Source organism: Alosa alosa, chromosome 12 (assembly GCF_017589495.1).
Source record: "Alosa alosa isolate M-15738 ecotype Scorff River chromosome 12, AALO_Geno_1.1, whole genome shotgun sequence".
Classification (NCBI taxonomy): domain Eukaryota; kingdom Metazoa; phylum Chordata; class Actinopteri; order Clupeiformes; family Clupeidae; genus Alosa; species Alosa alosa.
This window is the reverse complement of record NC_063200.1, coordinates 30,151,356-30,172,776: the sequence shown is the minus strand read 5'-3', so window position 1 is coordinate 30,172,776 and position 21,421 is coordinate 30,151,356. Positions and strand designations below refer to the sequence as shown.

At 45.9% G+C, this 21,421-nt stretch overlaps 1 protein-coding gene across 1 annotated transcript in view; it reads right to left on the bottom strand.

The window, feature by feature from the left end:
• Window positions 1-3,500: 3,500 nt before the first annotated feature.
• The window catches only part of LOC125304465 (splicing factor SWAP), a 93,544-nt gene continuing 75,623 nt past the window's right edge, over window positions 3,501-21,421 (bottom strand). The window contains exons 16-18 of the mRNA XM_048258768.1: window positions 18,774-18,929; window positions 17,301-17,373; window positions 3,501-4,602 (exon numbers count right to left, since the gene is read on the bottom strand). Coding sequence (XP_048114725.1) covers window positions 4,537-4,602; window positions 17,301-17,373; window positions 18,774-18,929 — 295 coding nt within the window. The 3' untranslated portion in view covers window positions 3,501-4,536. The remainder of the gene's footprint in view (window positions 4,603-17,300; window positions 17,374-18,773; window positions 18,930-21,421) is intronic.

Genomic DNA, 21,421 nt, shown 5'->3' with positions numbered 1-21,421 from the left:
TCAAGGTAAAGGGCATGGATAGAGGTGAAAAAGTAATGTTGTGTTTTGAAAAATCAAGTGTTCTCGCTGTGAGCAGCATCAATACTGATTTGTTCAAGGCTGATGCAATCGGTTCAAATTGAATCCAGGACTACGGCGATTTCCGATGCCACTGACCCACAGACAATCCAATGGAGGAGGCCACAAGAGGATTCTGTGGGAAGACAACGGCTGGCCTCTGTGGCACGGAGCCTTGAACACTGACTCTGCTGCCTGGCAAACGCTATGGCAATGACAGCCACTGCTAGAGAAATACATTCCTTTCCCAGCTGCCATGTTGGCTCCCATTGGGCCAGTGGTGAAAGGGCCCTTACACCTCCAGGATCACCCAGGCAACACAGCTGTGGAGGCCCCAGTCACTCACACACACACACACACACATCCGGAGCCAAACCCAAAAATGAAAAAATGAATAACAATCAAATAAAGCCTTGGCAGCCAAAAGACTATGAAATTCCTCAACAGTGTCACCAGAATAAATTACAGACGCACAGATGTGGAACACAATGCCAACTCTATTAATCATCTGGTGCTGGCCCATTAAGACATGCATTTTGAAGCATGCAAGCGTTTCGATTAGCTGAGTAATTATGGCCCAGCAGTGGACAAACAGACAAAAATTAAGAGAATATTTTTGTGGATGAAAACGTACTTGATTTCTTTCCCGAGGCATCTCAAATGGCGTAATTGGACTCCTCGACGAGAGAAATACATTGATGAGGGAGATTAGTCGTACAGAAGAGAGGAAAAAATCCACAAGTAATCAATGAAAAGCTCTCAGCACCACACAAAGTGCTGTTGTTCAGTAACTAAACTTTAATGGTGTGTCTGGTTTACTCCTCTGCCGGTATAATCAATTTAAAGTCTTTTCAGAGGCGCAGACACCATATTTGTTGGAGGATTGGATAGATGGAATAATGGATAGAGAGAAAATGACACCAACAGAAATGTGAAAGGTATACACAGGAATGAGAAGGAGTTACAAAGGACAGGAGGAGGAGAGAATATGCAACACAGTGAATGTGACTCAGGAGCTTAACAGAATGAGAAGAAAAGAACTCCACTAACTAGAGAAGAGAAATTCACAAAGTGATGGAGAGAAACAACAACAACCCCCCCCCTGGAAAAGTGGGGGGAAGGAGATTTCACATTTCAGGAGAGCAGTCCAACCAGAGCATGGCTGACAGAGGCTCCGCTGGGCTACAGGCCCCTGGGAGCCAACAGATCCTCTTGCACTGTCACCACCGTCCCCAGGGGAGACCGCCAACCAGCACAGCCTTCTGCTGCAGATACTCAGGAGAGAGCACGTCCTGCTCAACAACACTCCCAGTCTGCAGAGACCGCCACATACACGCCACAGTAACCTGAGCCGAGGCTTCAGACATGGCTGCACCTGTGATGCATCGACCAGTGCCCTCTACTCATCTTGGCCAACCTTTTAGTATGCAGCAATGCAGTCCATGCTACATTCGCTCATTGTAAATCAGACTGAGGTTGTGAACAGTTCATCAGGCTTGGAGTTAAACTTGTATGACCGAATGCATATTCATCATTGCCTATACAGTTGTGCTCAAAATAATAGCAGTGCCTCAACAGCAGCAAGAAAAATCTCTGTTCTTGTTAAAATTTCAACCTCTACACCCCAGATAAGTTTCTGGGGGGTAAAATAAAGGTATAGAAAACCAACAAACCCAACAGGCCATCCATGCATACTGCGGATTCTGTGAAATTGAATGATTAACTGAAAGGGTGTGTTCAAAAAAATAGCAGTGGTGAGTTCATTTAGGGTGGGCATTCTGGGAAAAAAGGGTGTTAACAGGTGATCCTTATTTAAGGAGCAAGGCAACTGGCATGCTGGCTGTGCATTTGTCCTGAAAAAACAAGGAAAATGGGTCGTTCAACACACTGTTCAAAAGATGAGCGTTTCTTAATCAAAACATTGATAAAAGAGGGGAAAACATACAAAGGAGGTACAGAAAGTGATTGGCTGTTCAGCTAAAATTATCTCCAATGCATTGAGATGGGAGCAAAAAACAGAAAAAAGCGAGAAGAAAAAGAAAGACAACTCCTCCAATGGAGAGAAGAATAGCTGGCACAGACTCAGCCAATGATCGGCTCCAAGAGGATCAAGGAAGACCATCAGTTGACTGAGTACTGGTACAATCCGAAGACGTCTTTGTGAAGTCAACCTACCAGCAAGAAGCCCCCGCAAAGTTCCATTGCTAAAAAAAAAGACATGTGCAGAAGCGGTTAGAATTTGCCAAAGAGCACATTGACTGGCCTGAGAAGAAATGGCATAACATTTTGTTGACTGGTGAAAGCAAGATTGTTCTTTTTGGGTCTAAGGGTCACAGACAGTATGTCAGACGCCCTGCAAACACCGAATTCAAGCCACAGTACTCAGTGAAGACAATTAAGCATGGTGGTGCAAGCATCATGATATGGGGATGTTTCTCCTACTACGGTGTTGGTCCTATTTACCGCATACCAGGGATCATGGATCAGTTCGAGTACATCAGGATACTGGAAAAGGCCATGCTGCCATATGCTGAAGAAGAAATGCCTTTGAGGTGGACCTTTCAACAAGATAATGACCCGAAACACACCAGCAAGCGAGCAAAAGCATGGTTCCAGATAAACAGGATTCAACTGATGGAGTGGCCAGCACAATCCCCGGACCTTAATCCCATAGAAAACTTGTGGGCTGACATAGTGCAGTGCATGAGGTGCAGTGCATGAGGCAAAACCAAGAAACAAAGAGGAATTGTGGAATACAGTACAATTAACCTGGGCTGCAATACCTGTTGAACGATGCCAGAAGTTGGTTGACGCCATGCACCACAGATGTGAAGCAGTTATCAGAAACCGTGGTTTTGCAACAAAATATTAGTTTAGGATACACAGCCAAGTTCACTTATCAAGAATTTCTTAGTTTGTACAGTACATTTGAGTTTCCAAGGAAAGATGGCAACGCTGCTATTTTTTTGAACATGGCATTTCTGACTTTCTATGATATCATTATTATTTATTATTTAAGTTTTGATGACTTTGCCCGATTGTTTTGCTTTGGAATAGAATGTACTGTGTCCCCAATGCATCTGTGTTCATTAAAGTACAATTTGTTTGAAGAATTTTGACATTAACTCATTTTTCTAAAGGCACTGCTATTTTTTTGAGCACAACTGTAAATTCCAGACTTAACTACAGGCATAGGAAATAAACACATTAACACTTTTAATTGCCATTCATTTAGACATATTAGTTTAATATTAGAAAATTATAAGCGTAAATGGCCTGTGGATATTCAGTTGAAAATAAAATCTTTAAACGTCTCCCAAAGCAGGGGCACATTTACAGATGCAAATGTGGATTGCACATTTTAAAAACTTCACTTATGAACCATTATGAATTGCCATTTCACTTTCATCTTCAAATGAGTTCTCAACAGAGCACAACCAGGCAACGTTTTTTTCTTTCTTCATTTTTTGAATTTTATTAACACGTTATAGAAAGCATCTGCACAAGAACTTCTGTAGAAACAGAAGTAAAAAAAAAAAAAAAAAAAGGACACCATTAGAACTCAGAGAGGGAGGGAGGGAGAAGTACCTGACCTGCTTAGAAAATAAAAGGGAGAGATAGGATGAGAAAGCATGCCAAATAACACAATCCTTCACAGAAGGACGTTAATGTAGAGGTCCTGGCTGCAGTGCCAATTACCCAAGAAACAGTCCAGTCATCAGATTGGAGGAAATTGCCTTATTTTTGCTCTTCCCCACCATCTACTTCTTTAGAAAGAGATGCACATGTGGTACATCCACAAATCACTTTACACTTTCCTCAAAAGTTATCTTGCAAGCCGTCCATTTCTTCGGTTAGAGAGACAACATGCATAGGGGTTTGGCTCACTTTCCTCCGGGTTGATGTCTCCATGTCGGATTAACGCTGATTTCAGCGGTTCTGGAAGCGACAGACCTCAATTCTCCGGAACACAAAGCTGGGTTTTCCCCGTTCTGGAATGGCTCCTCATCTGTGGCCATATTGTCTTTCTCTTTGAGTGGGATGGGGGGCTCATATGACTTGCAAATGTTCAATTTCCATTGTGTGAATAACACAAACAAACAAAAAAAATGCTAAAATCAGAGGGTCAACACAATCAAACCACAAATGGACAAAGGTTTAAAAACAAACCAGCCAATCAAAAACCCCCAAAAACTGAGGCCTTGGCTGCCCTCCCTACAGACGGGCAGCGTATGTGTGTGTGTGTGTGTGTGTGTGTGTGTGTGTGTGTGTGTGTGTGTGTGATGGGGGCTCCCACTCTCCTGCTGAAGGCCACTGGTGTGTGTGTGTGTGTGTGTGTGTGTGTGTGTGTGTGTTGTGCGCTCATTTGTGTGTGAGCAGGTGTCCACGAGGCAGAGGACTGCTGTTTTGGAGCGCTTTCTTCACCTGCACTTCTCCTGCTGCACTGGGTCAGCAGGCATCTCCCAGTGGCGGGGGTCCTCATGAGGGGTTGCTGGGCAGGGTCTTAGAGGCTGCCAGCATGGCCCGCACTTTAGCCATGAGGTCCTGTGGGAGAGAGGGAAGAGCCAGAGAGAGAGAGACAGAGACAGAGACAGAGACAGAGACAGAGACAGAGAGAGAGAGAGAGAGAGAGAGAGAGAGAGAGAGAGAGAGAGTGGTTGGAGCCCAATGAATCCAAAATTGAGAGGAGAAATATAAATGCAAACAACAGACCATTAAGCACACTGAGAGAGAGATACAAACAATGATACAGATCGAACACAGATGCGCAAACAAAGACGTATATAATTAGAGACTGGCTTCAAAGCCTCAACTGAATTTCAAACAGTTCCTGTTTCCAGAAACGGACTGAGCGTCCGGTCCCGCACGCATCACTCAGGCAGGCCAAAGGCTCACATAACACACGTGCCTCCATGGCAGCCCCCCCCTCCCCCCAAGGAGCACTAGGGGTCTTCTCACAGGGCTACCCTCTGGTAAAAACAGCTTCTGTGTGTGTCAGTGTCAGCACTGTGCGTCCAGTCATGCAGGACCACAGCTGTTCCTCAAAAAAGGCCAGCCGGACTACAATGCGAGCGTCACTCTTCAGCACACGAGTCCAGCCAGGAAGGACGGCTTTTTAAACATGGACTGAGGGAAAGGAGAGGGGTCATCCACTACAGAAAAGCCTACTCGGAGAGAACACCATTTGGGCAGGCGAAGTGAGAAGCGCCTGTTGCTAGTAAACAGGACAAACTACGATGGTGACCATGTTACCAAAGACGTATACAACATACAATATCCTCTATTCTGCCCACTCGCTCACACACGCATGCTCACCAAGAACAATAATTGCTGGGTTATTGTATTCCCATCTCCTCGATGTCTCACGAGCTCCTCATCTGCATCCTGCCTCCATCACCTCCCCTTAATCCCCCTTGCCTTTATTCTCCGGGTCCCTGATCTCTGCACGCACGCACACACACACAAACCTCCATCCTATTCTACTGCTCACCTCTGCCGTTTCTCTGTGATGGTATTAGAGCTCAGGAGTGACAGCTGAATGCATATCTCCCCCTGCATGAGAATCACCCTGACGTGCGAGTGTCACTCACCGTGTGTACACACAAGAAGAATAGTGTGTGTGTGTGTGTGTGTGTGTGTGCACACACCAGAGAGCGAGAGAGAGAGCGAGAGGGGAGAGAGAGAGAGAGACTGAGTGAATGAGTGAAAGAGAGAATAGAATAAGAGTGATTGAGTGTGTGTATGTGAGTGAGTGCAAGAGAGAGCGAGAGCGAGGGAGAGAGAGTGTGCGAGTGCTGCGTGTATATGGAAGCAGGGAGGTAGAAGTCTGGATAAGCCTCTCTGCCACCGTGAGCAGCCTCCCTGGGCGGCTGGGAGCTGCATACACTGCTCTTCATTAGACTGCTGAGCGCCCAGGAGCACTCGTCACGCATTAGTGGAGAGGGAGGGGACGTCTTGATTGACAGATAAAGTCTCTGTTCCGCCAGCCCGGGCAGAAGGACTGATACTCTTCTCCTCCTCTACTACATAGCTGTTTGTCCCTTGTTTATTAGCATATTTATTCATTCATCACACATTCATTTCTGCCCTCGTCTTAAAACTGTATGATTAAAACAAGAGTCCACTGAGGTTGTCCTTTTATCTTGCTTGTCTGAAGAGGTATTAAAATAACAACCAATACCTAATTTTCTCATGCTTACTTTGCAAATACATGCAATTTTGTCTTCGACCAAGAGAGAATACAAACACGCAGTCATGTGAATCTGTAAATATCTAGGTACGCACAGAGGCTACTTTTTGAAATATTATGAAACTACAAACTACAACATGGAATTTGAAAGGCATCTTCTGTGACTTCTCTTTCTCCACTCATCAACTGTGCTGTTTTGACAGTGGCCATGGAATGCACACAAAGTGTATGCCTGTGTACATGGCACTATGTGTGTGTGTGTGTGTGTGTGTGTCTGTAAAACAAATGGCGAAATGGCGTGCCTAAGTGAAGATAATGGTGAACTTATGCCTCTGCCGTCGACTAGGAAAGAACGAAAACAATGAAGGGGGCGCATAAATTATGTAGTTAACATCTTGCAAAGTGTGTGCGGCACTAAAGAGCTCTCTTCCGCAGCTGACACACACACCTCAGCCCAACATAGTGGGGTCTAGTGCCACAGTACATCAGAACTAAACCACAACACTTAACCCCTTAAGCCTTCTGACATTCCTCATTTTTCCCCTTTCCACTACCCCCCCCCCCCCCCTTCCTTAACCCCATATGTCCATATGTTTAAGCATGGTGAGAGGCAAAAAGAAACAGAACACTGAAAATAGAAGTTGTCCAAAATATAGCACACTTTAAAGAACAGTGCGTGTTTGGAATGAAGAATGTCCACAGGCTACAAACTACACGTACTGTTTTCAGCAAGCTCTCTTTGTTTTTGCATTTCTATTTAAAGATCTGTGTGTGTGTGTTTGTGGTGGTGGTGGTGGTGGTGGTGGTGGTGGTGGTGTGTGTGTGTGTTTGTGTGTGTGTGTGTGTGTGTGTGTGTGTGTGTGTGTGTGTGTGTGTGTGGGGGTGTAGAGAGAGACTGTGTGCACTAGTTTTGAATATATTTTCAAAACCATAGGTTTACGTAACAGTAGGCATCACGTATCTAATACTCCAAGAAAAATTGAGATCCAATAAATTTGCCTGTGGCTATCAGCAGAAGTTCTGAATATATTCAAAAACTGTTGTCTATCTTCTCCATTGAGATAAATGCTTCGCTAGGAAATGTTTTTAACCAATATATAAACATAGTTCAAATAGCAAATTGAAAGTCAACAGGATGTCGTTTTGATTGATGTTGTCCACTCCTCCTGTGGCAGGTACACTGAACAATAGTTTGTTTACCCCTTCAGGAAAGATGTACTTTTTCTTCAGAGTATAGCAAGACAGAGGGTGAATAATGTTATTGGCCACTTGGATAAACAATATAGGGAATAGGCCTAGATCATTCATAAAATTCTAAAATCAAGAATTTACAAACAAAAATCTTCACTTCAATCAATCTCACCAAGTCAGGTCTGTACTGGAGTAGCTAACTGCAAAATGTATGTACCAATCAATGGGGATGATGCACAAGGTTATTGCTAAATCTTAGAAGCCGAGCCAGAAGCTACAGGAGAGCATCTTTAGCACCCCATGTTTAATGATCTGCAAACTTCTGCACTCTTTCAAAAGTAAGTGTGTGTGTGTGTGTGTGTGTGTGTGTGTGTGAGAGAGTATTTGTGTGTACAGTGGAGTTATGTTATGATGACGCCAGCCGTGCGGCTCATGGCCAAGGACACCTTCTACAAACCCCATAAAACATCTGGACAGTGTTTCAAGAGCAGTTGCCAATGGTTACCCCTCGGAGAGCCATAACTCCATCAGCTGTTCAGATCAGGCGAGGCAGCGAGGGAGAAACGAGCGGCAAGCGAGGGAGCGAGAGAGGAGGAGGAGGAGGAGGAAGAGGAGGATTAGAAAGGTGATGCTGATAAACAGACAGAAAGCTCATCTGAAGAAAATGTGAGTGGGAGCGGGAGATAGACACAGGAGCCAGTAGACTCCAGCCATAATGGAACTGAACCTCTGCTCTGCAGCTCACTTGACCTGAGCGGATTACACATAATCTTCTGTTTAATTACTCATAATTGCAGAACACACAGCATAAGGGCTTAGGGTAGAGGGCATTCCACTAAAACTTGACACACACACACACACACGCTCAATCATACACACACGCAAAAACAAAGCACCATTTTCAAGGAGGAAAGAGCAAGGTCTTGTTTAGCTCCAACACTGACCATGCACCACAGCTGTGGCCATAAATACGCTACACAAAGAGCTTATTTCTCCACATAAAAGGATCAGGGGGAAAAGATGATGTGATCTGGTAATAGACTCATGTTGCTGAACAAGTCCATTTCTCAACAGCAGCCTCCTAAGGCCGTCTGGACACTGGGATTCTCGGCTGAGTGTGGGGATCTGACCCGTCCTTTCTCAGCGTCCTCTGCTCCGCAGCGGTTTGTGGCCTTATCCCTCACCGTGGCTGAAGGCTACAGCTCTCTGAAAGCACAAGCGCTAGTTCATTCCACCCACAACCTTTATCTGCTTACGCCACACATTCACTGTTCTGGGGTCAGTGCGGCTGCTAGTCAAAGCTGACCTTTGACGTCATTTGTCAGACCTGCTTTCCATGTAATTACCCCGCACACGTTTCACCATAAAGGCCTATTTGCATGATAAATATGTGTACGACGCCGCGCAGTCATAGGTCCCCGGCGCGCGCGTCTGCCCCTGGCTGGGAACAATGTAAATCACTGGCCTATTGTTATGCACGTCAGTCTTTCCCAAGCTGTAGATAACAGGACAAACATCCCACTTCTCCTCCCTATTAGCAGTCTCACAGGACTCTGCTCTCTCTCGGTTGCTCTGAAAATAAAAAAGAAAATAAAAGGGAAAAAAAGAAAGAAAAAAAAACCCACCACAGCCCCCTTCCATACTTGGCTCCCCTTGATCTGAAATCGCTCTTCTTTTTATCAGGCGCTGGGATTGGGGGAACGTTTGGGCAGCCACATATCTACAAGGCATCTCATTTCATGCGCTATCAGGAGTACATTAAAGCGCCTAAGAGTCTAAAGCACTGGTGTGGCCTGTTTACAGTGGAGCTGGAGAAACTGTTCCAGGAATTAAACTTCTCCCCACATGCATCTCAGAGAGAGATTGAAGGACGAACAGACTGAAGGACATCCATACAGACATACTGGCAGACTGATGGACGTGCATACTGAGGCGTTGATGGACAGATTGGACACCCTTGCTAAAGGACAGAGAGACTGATAGACAGACGCCGGCCGTCACTTTGAGCTCTCATAGCTCTGGAGAAACTCACAAGTAAAGTTTTTTGAAGTTGGGCAAGAGATTCTCAGACACATGTACAGAGCTCACACACACACGCATACAAGGGATTCACCGCTCCACTGCACCTCCATAAATACACACTCACACACATGTGTGTGTGCTCAAGTACTGATGACAAATTAATGACCTGCCATTCAACTCTCTGCAACCCCTCTCAATCAACCCCCCCCCCCCCCTCACATACACGCACAGACCCTGTCTTTCTTGCACACATACACACCCTGTCTTTCTTGTGACTGACACACACACAGACACAGTATTATCAGACCATCAATCATCTGTCAGGCAGCAGCTTCTCTCCATCGCTCCCTCTGTTCAATTAACAGCAACACACATGCTAATTAACGGAGAGAGAGAGGGGGATGCCACAACACAAGTTGCTGAAGAGGGGAGAAAAAAAACAACTCATCTTCAGAACCAGGTTCAGCTGACAGCAGGTCTTTTAAAGTTCAGGAGAGACTGACAGCGCTGGGGGTGGGAATGGGGATGGAGTCTATGTATCTGTATATATGTGTGTGTGTGTGTGTGTGTGTGTGTGTGTGTGTGTGTGTGTATCTGTACAGTGGGCATTGCTTTGATTTGGCCAGCTTCCCTCGCGGTCCGCGCGCAGGACCACGCGGTATCACGCAACTTTAATTTGTATTTTTCCAGTGACGCTGCAACAACCCAAACCGGCAGATGTCTCTTGTGAGCAGGGTGTCTCGTAAAAAGAAATGGAGCCTGGAAAACCCTACACAGACTTCACTAAAGACTTTAGTAGACTGGTTTAGAAATAATTTAATAGCCAGAAATATGCCTGCCCTGCCCTAATAGAGAAATATTTGGTTAACTGTGAGTGAATCCCGTTTGCAGCTGTAGAAGAAACGCAGGACAAATTAAACATTCCAGTTTTCTCCGAGTGCAACGATGATAGACAGACATCATTTGGACAAAATATAGAGCATATTAACCTCCGTTGTTCAGCCAAATGCCTTCCTGTTACGTCCTGTTATCACGGAGTTACAGGCGATAAACGATTTTTGATGGTCACAAGTTTACTTCATTAGGGACTGTTCGTTATTTATTGAAGGGGCCACCGGAGGGATTTTAAGTGCTTCAGTCAAAAGTTGCATGACCCTCCCTTGCCTGTTTTCAGAACACACAGACCCTACGACAGAATTGTCAAAAAAGACATGACCCTCCCCTGCCAATTGTCGCTGTCTTCCGCCCGCGCTGCTTTGCGCCATGAAGACACACTGTGATAACGTTCTTAAATCAATCTCTCCCGGGAGCTTGCATGCTACCAGTCCTTCCTTTTCAAATGTGTTGCACCTGTTTGCACAATTTCACAAATAATCATATGTGATTAATAATGTGACAAATAATCCCTGTGCACAGTGACCGAAACATGCATGCCAACTTTTCCCGTGTTTATCACGTATTTTAACTTCCCCTGCTGTCTAGCCATTTTAATATTTTCCCATAACATTAGCCCTGCCATTGGGCCTGTCTCCGTGTTGCCCTGTTGCTAATACAAAAGTTCTCCCCCCTCCTAGACTAAAAAAAGTTGGGTGACCCTCCCCTCAACAAAGAATAAAAATAAAACAACACATACTTGAAGTACCATTCATGATATGTTGTCAAATATTGAAGTTGTGGGAAGTTTACATAATTTAAGCTGTAGGATGTTTCATTCGTCCCCCATGCTGTTTCATTTGTCCCAGCCAGGAGGGACGATTGAAACAAAACACACGTTCGACTTCTCCTTAAATAACTCTTGAACGGTATTGTTCAGAGCTATACATGCAACTGCATTTGACAAAGGACAGATGTATGTTGCTAGTGACAAAATATTAACTTTCAGTGTTTTACGATGTCTTTGTCATGGGGAAGTGTTTTTCCCCATGCATTTATTCTAGGCTACTGTCAGTGACTGCCGCGAGAGAAGCGGGTTCTGTGTTGTGTTGTGTTAATTAATTTTCATTGGGCATGCCCTGCCATGCCATCCACAGCTCTTCAGTTCCGACAAAGCCGAAACTGACCGCCCGATTCACGTTGGCTGGGGGGCAGGGGGGGCCATCAGATATTTGTGCCCAGTTAATCCAGCCCTGCCCCCAACAAATCACACCTTTCCACCTCTGTGACAGCTTAAAAGAAGTCTAGAACTCACAGACCTACATGTATTCACAAACCGGTTTTTGTGGCATTTCGCCATGTTTTGAAATCCTATGCGGCTACAGGAGCTTCAAATCGTGAGGAAGCAATTTTGCATTGTGGGCATAACTAACATGCAATAACGCCACCAACAACAACCAAAACTAGGCTACTCATTGTCAACATGTAAATTAAATGTAACATTATTGTGAATCAAATTAAAATGTTCTCTTTTGCAAACGTAGGCATAGGCATAGTAACAGATGAATTTAATAATGTTACAAAGATACTACATCAATCCGTATGTCCGCAACGACCTTACATGACACAATGGCATAAAATATGCCAGTTTTTAGGACACAGAATAATGTTTGTAATGATACCAGTTAGGCCTACGTTTAACAGTAACATAAGTGTAATGAGCTATTCATTGTCGAAGGTGCATGATGAAGTGAAATTCTTACTTTGGAAAACAAACATTTGCCGATATCATTGGATGGGGGATAGGCCTACTTGTTTATTTTTACGTAGCCTACAATGGCCAGTTCAGACAAAGCCAAAATTACTCCTTTTGAAACAATGAGTGAGCAGGCCGTGCATTTGTATGGTTATATTGCTTGACTTAAATCCCAGAGAGTAGGCTACCGCACCCCACAGTGATGGGCCTAGCGGTCTTACGCGTTCAATGTGGGGTATAAACAAGCTGAGAATTTAGCGGTGACACGTTTGCCTGTCACATACGTGGGGAGCTCTTTGAAGCTTGGGATAATGTGGTACAGTTACTACAGTAACAGTATTTTATTTTACTTCTTATGGAATATTTTTTTTTCACTTTTATAGAGGCTTTTGAATGCTGTTGGAACAAATAGTAGTTGATTATAAAGGCAACTTTCTGTTGCAATATTCTGTGTGTTCTGGACTGCAGGTAACTTGTTAAGCCAGTGGTTCTCAAACTTTTTCTTTCATTCCCCACTTTGATCAAGGGGGCCTTGACTGACTGATAGTGGAGATAACGTGTTATCCCAAGGCCTTTGCAAGTCAGTATCTCCGACGGTAGTCTACCCTATTAAAAATATAAAAATATACGTTTTCGATGTCCCAAACGGAGAGCCATACTTTATTGTTTTTAACGATCTCTATGCTACTCACCAAAATGTAAGCATGGGAACATGATGAAGTATCCAACTGTCGTGTGCTAAATTAATGTGATTACGAGCCAGTGGTTTTCAAACATTATGCGTGACTCGGACATCTAATGAAATGCAACAGGCTCATATCGTCCTCGCATTTGCAAAATGAGGACACACATGAGACTGCTCAGATAACAGGTGTACCTCCAGTTTTGCACGGTTTTAGTCAAATTATAGGCCGGTTTTAGTCAAGTTATAGGCCTGTTTACCTTTAAAGGTTCTGCATTCTGCATTTTGCAATGAGCAGTGCTTTCCCTTTTGAATTGGAAATGCTCTGTGTCATGGTGTGTGTGTGTGTGTGTGTGTGCGTGTGTTTCTATGAATTGTTAAACCGGCCCTGCCCCCAACAACTCACCTTTCTACCTCTCCACCTCTGGCCTATTGTCCAGGAGGAGGAGGGGCCTGAGGCCTGGACAAAGTCATCAACAGAGTCATAGCACTGAAGGGAGAGGCAACTGGCATGTGATCTCCCCACGGGCCAATGGATGTACAAGTTTTCTCCTGTGCCTACCATATTTAATCCAGTGTTTTGTCAAATTGCTATTCGTTTTAACGAATTTTTATGATAGTAGCCTATACAAAAAGTACTTCATACTATCTTAATTGGTTTATACTCAATACTTGACCAATGGCTATTGCATCTGTCTATTGCAAGTGAGAATGTGGCAGGTGATCTACTGTATAGGCTTCATAAAATAAAATAAACAGATTGCTAATGGCCTACAAGCTGATCTGGGGCGCGTTTCCCGTACAACTACGGAGGTTAGCTTTTTACTAACGTGGTACGATGAATCATTCAACTAACCAACATGTAAGTTACGACTGTTTCCCAAAACTGTCGTACTTACATAGTACTTGTAAGTTTGGACCATGATAGTTTCCAAACTTCAGTAGTCTGGACTAAGGTGGTTAATGACGTTTAGTAGCACGTGACGGGCACACCTGCACATAACAGAGACTTAATAATGGACTACCTTAGTTTAATCTGTTTTTCTCAGGGTCAGCAAGTTAATTCATTGGTTCATTTAGACTGACCTTGTAAATTAACCACTGCTTTGAATTAACGTTTAACACGTTTCATTTAAATGTGCTAGTGAAACAGTTGTGTACGCAGTGCATTAAGGCCGGCTGATGACAGCCGCCGTTGCGCAGCAGTTATCAGTCCCCTGTCCAAGAATTCGAATCTGGGTTAAGCGTAGTTAGCTTTTTGGAAACGCACCCCTGATGTCTGATGTGTGATCAATGGAATATGGGGAGGGAAGTGGCAGTGTTTTTTTGCGCGTCTGCAGAAGTCAGCCAAATATGAATGTAATTCTGCAGCATAAAGCAGATGTATTTGTTTATTGTACAGAAAAATAAAAATGACATGTCAAGCAGTCAATTGACTACATTGCAGTCAAGAAGTAGGGCAAATTAATTTACGAAACCAAAACGTGGGTCATAGTTGTGAAAGCCTCTATTGCGTAGCCTGTTAAAAACGTCGCTAGATAGTATTAAATCGCCAACATTATTTTCTGCAGAAGCCTACCCAAGGCTACAGATGAATCTGAACAGTTATTTCTCTACTGGCTCAATTATCACACAAGACACTGTTTTGATTTGCGTAGTTGCGTTACCCCTAACACTGACAATAACGTAGACAGCAAATTAAGATATTTTTTCGTTTTGTGGAGCAGCACCGGTAGGCTATCAAAAGCAGATTTTGATTTTCGTTACCACCGTGTAGTCAAGCTTTAAGCCATACCCAAGTAGCCTAAATCGAGGTAATGTTTAATTATGCATGAAGTATTTTGTTATTGAATTCCTAGGCTGGGATTCCTCTCGGCAACAATTATGTTTAACGGTAGCCTCCTGCTTTTTCAGAAGGGGCGGCAGGCATGCTACTGACAGAGCGATGTACAGTGGCAGACCGACGCACAGTGGCTGAAAGTGGTACTAAAGTTTCACGCAGCTTCACGCTTCGTAATGCGCGACTGAAGTGGCCATTTGAAAGCGATGCCCACTGTATATATGTGTGTGTGTATGTGACTGCTAGGTAAACACATACGAGAGATTGTGTCTCCGTGTCTATAAGAGGCTAACGGCTAACGCTGCCCTTTGAAACAGAACGCAGCAGGCGCAGTGTCCCACAGGTAACACCAAGAGCCTCTCGCTCTCTTTCCTCCTCTTCTGTTCCCTCTCTTTTCTCCTCTTCTGTTCCCTCTTTTCTTCTCTTCTGATTTCTCCTCTTTTCTCCTCTTCTGTTCCCTCTCTTTTCTCCTCTTCTGTTCCCTCTCTTTTCTTCTCTTCTGTTCGCTCTCTTTACAATTTAGTTGGCGGCTTTTGCCCTTTTCCTTTTTTCCCCACTTCTCCTCCTCTTTGGTTTATCCCCCTATTCTCTCATCCACTGGGTGTACCTCTCAGGCGGGGATCAAACAGCACGCACGCACGTACTCACATGCACACACTCTCTCTCTCTGTCCGTCTCTCGCTCACACACACACACTCTCTCTGTCTGTCTCTTGCTTGCTCGCTCACACACACACACACACTCCCTCTCTCTCTTGCTCACACTCACACTCTCTCTGTCTGTCTCTAGCTCTCACACACACACACACACACACACACGGCTCAGCTCAAACACCAGCTCCTGGCCTCTGCTCGGGTGGGCTGCTGCTGCTGCTTACAGCCTTCCACAAGACCCACAGCGGGAGCCCTTCTGTGGAGGGATCAAAGCCCTGAAGGAAAGAGGCGTGCGCACGTGTGTGTGTGTGTGTGTGTGTGTGTGTGTGTGTGTGTGTGTGTGTGTGTGTGAGTGAGTGAATGAAAAAGAGAAAGAAAAAGAAAGAGAGAGAGAAAGAAAAAGAAAGAGAGAGAGAAAGAGAGAGAGTGTGTGTGTGTGTGTTTGCAGGCTAGCATGCTCCTGCGCTTTCACTTGCGCCCTTGGGGGCTCGTCCTTGGGACGAGGCTGCTGGTTTGCATTAGGCCCGCGTCTCCGCGGCCCCACATGGACGACCTGGTCAGTCCCAGGTGTGTCAGGATCGATTCACTGCAGCAGACCATCGGCACTCCACCCCCCTCCCCCCACCCCCCGAGGCTCGGCAAGCGTGCGGGGCATGAGGGCGGAGAGGAGGGAGGGGGGCTGTGGATCAGTCAGGGGGCCTAGAGAGGGGAAGGGGCTGGGGGTGGGGAATATGGGGCTGTGGTCAGGAGAGGCTCCAGGTTGCCTGCCAATGTGAGTGTCAGACTATGTGTGTGTGTGTGTGTGTGTGTGTGTGTGGAAACTGGGTCTGATGCTCCCTGAACTGCGTCTCCTACAGTAGTAACGAACCAGGGCAGCAGCACACCAGCTAGAGGAGGAGTAGGAGGAGGATGAGAAGGGAGGGAGTGTGTGATGGGTTGGCTAGCATATGTTAGCTTAAGGAGACGGAGGCCATCTGCCTCCACTGCTGGGACTGTTGACACCACACACCACTGAGCTGGCAGAGGTGATCACGATGATGGAGCGCAGGGGAGGGAGGAAGGAAGGAAGAAAGAAATGGCAACAGAATGGAGAAAAACGTGCACTCCATCTGTGACACACATGCAGCCGGGCTTAAGTGAGATTCTGCTGGGGGCTTAGAGTCTTATGGTGGCAGACACACACACACACACACAGCCTCTGGGGTTAGAGGACATAACCATAAGTCTGCATCAACTACCCTGGTGTCACACGGAATGACGGCCAGTGGCTGCTGAGTGATATCTGATCTAAGAGCAGTGAACTGTGGACGGCAGATGACGAACACAAGCCCCTGGCTTCTGGACATCACACCCTCAAACACTAACACACACACACACACACACACACACACACACTCTCCCTCCCTCTCTTATACTATACCCTTTCTCTCCTTCTCCGTCTCATTCACATACTTTTCACTCCGTTTCTTTTCTCTCTCTCCATCTCGCGACCACACACACACACATATACACATGTACTGCCCCGTACTGCCCCACACACACACACACACACACATACACACATACACATGTACTGCCCCCACACACACACACACACATACACATGTACTGCCCCCACACACACACACACACACACACACACATATACACATGTACTGCCCCGTACTGCCCCACACACACACACACACACACACACACACACACACACACACACACACACATACACATGTACTGCCCCCACACACACACACACACACACACATACACATGTACTGCCCCACACACACACACACACACACACACACACACACATGTACTGCCCCACACACACACACACACACACACACACGTACTGCCCCACACACACACACACATAAACATGTACTGCCCCACACACACACACACACATACACATGTACTGCCACACACACACACACACTTCTCTCTCTCTCCATCTCTGCACAAGCATACACACACAAAGTGCTCAGCAAATGCCAGGTGTGTTGAGGGAGGAGGGGAACAAACAGCAAACTCACCTGAGTGATTTTGGACTGGACCGAGGAGACGATGGCTGACGCCACTTGTTTGTCTTTCTCCTGCGAGCCGTCCCTGCAGAGGGAAAGAGGGATGGAGAGAGGAATGGAGGGAGGAGGGGGAAGACAAGAGAGTGAGCACAGGATGTGTAAACTGGACGTCTGAGTGTGGGGGAGGACTGCCTGCTGTAGTATTATTGCTACTGGCGGGGCTGGAGGAGAGCCCAACACACACACACAGGAGTCTGCTAGTGGGCCTCAGCCCTGGGTGTGTGGGCTCTTTAGGTGAGTCTGTGGACGCATGGGAGTGAGTGTGTGAGCATGGATGATCATATATCACATGTGTCTGCGTGCATATGTGTGTGTCTGCGTGTGTGTGTGTGTGTGTGTGTGTGTGTGTGTGAGAGACAACATAACATTTTGCATTGTGTGTGCGTGAGGATGTGAATTTTTGTGTGGGTCTGTGTGTGTGTGTGTGTGTAGCGGAGTCCCCAAACTCAGGTCAGCACCACAGTATCTGAGAGTGGGCATATGAAATATTCACCGGGCTGCTGGAACAGACAAGACAGCACACGGCAGCAGGGGCCGGGCCAGCAGCAGCAGCAGCAGCAGCAGCAGGAGCTGAGGCAGAGGAGTCAGCAGGAAGAACTTTGGAACAAACTTCCCAAATGTATCCAGAACTTTCTCTGCCCTCTCTCTCTCTCTCTCAGTTTGGACTGCTTGTGCCTCCCCACTTTGCTCCTAAAAAACGACATCTCATTCTGCCTCTCCCATCTCAAAAATATATTCTTTGCGTTTCTTCTACAAGAGCAGTGAAAAAAAAAAAAAAAAAAAAACTAATAACACTGGTAGAAAAAAAGGAAATCAGAAAACATTGGAGGAGAAGGGTGTTTTCCTCTCTTCCTTTCTTTTCCCTTTTGCATCTCTCTCTTCACCCATGCTGATTCGCTGCTCGAAAAGAGCTCAATTGGTATTGAGGCGCCTGCGTTGCGGTGGAGGCGGCCGTCCATGTTTTATTGAACAGGCCATTAGTCAAGCTGTCGCGCGGCTCGGGGGAGACGCCCGGCGTTGCTAGGCACTGGGTGTGATGCTCTGAACGGGGTAGAGTTTGCCATTTTTTTCCCAGCGGTGAAATGCTAAAATCTGCTGTAGTGGTGTACGGGGTTGCTAGGGGCACCGGGTGTGATGCTCTGGCCTGACGGTGAACTAGTGGAGATATCCAGCTCACCACACATGTGCACTTTTCAGGTGAATGCAAAAAACAACGGAGGAGGTGGATGGGGGAGGCTGAGTCAGGTACAAGGTCCTTGATGCGCAAGAACAAAGAAATGCTAAAATGTGTGTGTGTGTGCTTGAGTGTATGTGTGTGAGAGGATGTGTGTGTGTGTGTGCTTGAAGGTATGTGTGTGTGCAGGTGTGTATAAGTGTGAGAGGATGTGTGTGTGTGTGTGTTTGTGTGTGTGTGTGTGTGTGTACCTGGATGTGGGGCTGGTGGGAGGCGAGGGGCTAGCGGAGACTGTGCCGAGGCGCTTCTTCTCCTCTGGCCGGTCGGGGGAGGCAGAGGGGGACCGAGACGAGCCCTTCATCACCTGAGAACGTGAGCTCTTCCTCTTCCTTTTCTCATGTGGTGACCTGACAGAGCACAGAGAGAGAGAGGTATGAGATGAGACCATGGAGAAAGACCGAAAGAGAGGGGGATGAGATGACACATTGAGAAAGATCAAAAGAGAGAGGGATGAGATGAGACATGGAGAAAGACCGAAAGAGAGGGGGATGAGATGAGACATTGAGAAAGATCGAGAGAGAGAGTGATAGACACACATGGACGAGTGGAGGAGAGGGGGAAAGACAAGAGAAGATGGGGTGAGACAGAGAGAGAGAGAGAGAGAGAGAGAGAGAGAGAGAGAGAGAGAGAGAGAGAGAGAGAGAGAGAGAGAGAATAGAAGGGGAATGGGACACAGACATGAAGGAGGACATGAAGGAGAGGAAGAACAAAAGGGAAAAAAATGTAGAGAAGAAAGGACAAAAAGGAAAAAAAGAAAGAAGGATGATAAAAGAAACAGTGGGGGAGGAAAAAGGGAGAGGGATAGAGCGGATGAACACAGATTAAAAAAGACAATGAAGAAACAGCCAACAAGAGGTGACATATTAGCCAAGAGGACATCCTGGGGGGAGAGAGAAAGGGTGAGATTGAGTGTGTTGGGGTGCGGTGTGTGTGTGTGTGTGTGTGTGAGATGAGTGTTTGTTTGTGCTATCTAGCTGTGGTGAGAAACTGGTGCACAGCGGGGCAGAAGAGTGTGACCACATGAGAAGAAAGCAACCGTGTGACATGCACTTCACTTGGATATAGGATCCAAATGAACGGCCCAACCACACACACACACACACACACACACACTCGTTGCTCCTCTCTGTTCCAATAGTGGAGACCTTCACATGCATCCTACAAAGAACTCCTTTAAAACAATCTTTCTTTCCCGATTTGAGGACAAGTGCGGTTATTTGAACCGATTCGAGGACACGTGTGGTCATTTCATTTATTTGTTCCCCCATGTCATTAAAGGAATTATCCGGAGTAAAATGCACTTTAGATCAATTTACGGATGATTGGGAGTACATACGTCGAGTTGACATCAAAATCATGTCATTCGGATGTGTGTCGGATGCGGATAGAGAGTCCAGAATGAATTTCATCAAGCCAGTACCTTTCCGGAAAGGTTGCTGCTGCAGCTGCCATCTTTAGGGGAAAGTCCGTAGTAGTCGATTGAATCACGTCGTTGCACGACATCACGTCACGTGACATTTCAAAATTCCAACCTGTTAGTAAGCTAGGGTTTGCTGATGCATACAACTTCATTTCAATTTCGAAAGAAATACTGGACTATGTTTAAAAAAAAAAAAAAAAAAAACGGCTTAATTTAAATTGTGAGTTTCCAGAGGGTGTTACTCCACACTCGCAATCGACTCACGGACTTTCCCCTAAAGATGCCAGCTACAGCAGCAACATTTTCGAAAGGTACTGGCTTGATGAAATTCATTCAGGACTCTCTATCCGACCACATAAAGACCTCGGGATACTTCGGTTTGGCTTTAGGGACTCTCTACTCACTACCAGGTGTGTAATGTTGTTTGGAACTGTAGAAGAGGTATAAAAATAGCGTTTTGTAGCGGCAAGATTACATGCCCTGGTCACTTCCAGGCTAACGAGTTTTGACTAAAAACGGTAAAATCGAACTTTCTCAAAACACATCCGAATGACATGATTTTGATGTCAACTCGACGTATGTACTCCCAATCATCCGTAAATTGATCTAAAGTGCATTTTACTCCGGATAATTCCTTTAAGGTGGGACCATAAATGCACAGGTTTGACAAGGTCCTTTTTTTAGACAGGAAAGTGCCAAATGATGACAGTGTATGAAAATATTCGATCACGGCATCTATAATTACACAGCATGGCTGCTTAAAGCCTATAAGTCTTTCCGGTGTGCACACACACTTTCTCTATCGCCCTCACACACACACACACACACACACACAGACAAACACACACAGCGATGGCTTCTGTCCATGACTTGGCCCAGTGGTTTAAGTGAGCTTATGCAGCCTCATGGCTGGTCTCCCGGGGGGCAAACCATCTCCATGACAACAAGATGCTCCTACCCAAGCTAAGTGCACGGGCAGGAGCAACTCATCTCGCCAGGACCGAAGCAGCGTGCATGGCCACCCCACCACCATATGCGTGTGTGTGTGTGTGTGTGTGTGTGTGTGTGTGTGTGTGTGTGTGTGTGTGTGTGTCCTACTGGGTAAACCACTCGTAATAAAAGACAGTGCCAACATGTCATGGGTCCCGTGTGATGGGGCAGGAGAAGCTAATCCTATTTCCTGTTCTCTCTCTCTTTCTCCATCTCTTTCTTTTCAGTCCCAGTCTTCTCTTTCTTTCCCTCAGTCCTCTCTCAGTCCTCTCTGTCTCTCTCCCTCCTCTCTCTCTGTCTCTCTCTCTGTCTCTGTCTCTCTCTGTCTCTGTCTCTGTCTCTCTGTCTCTGTCTCTGTCTCTCTGTCTCTGTCTCTCTGTCTCTGTCTCTGTCTCTGTCTAAGTGCAGGTGTAGAGGGACAGAGTGGAA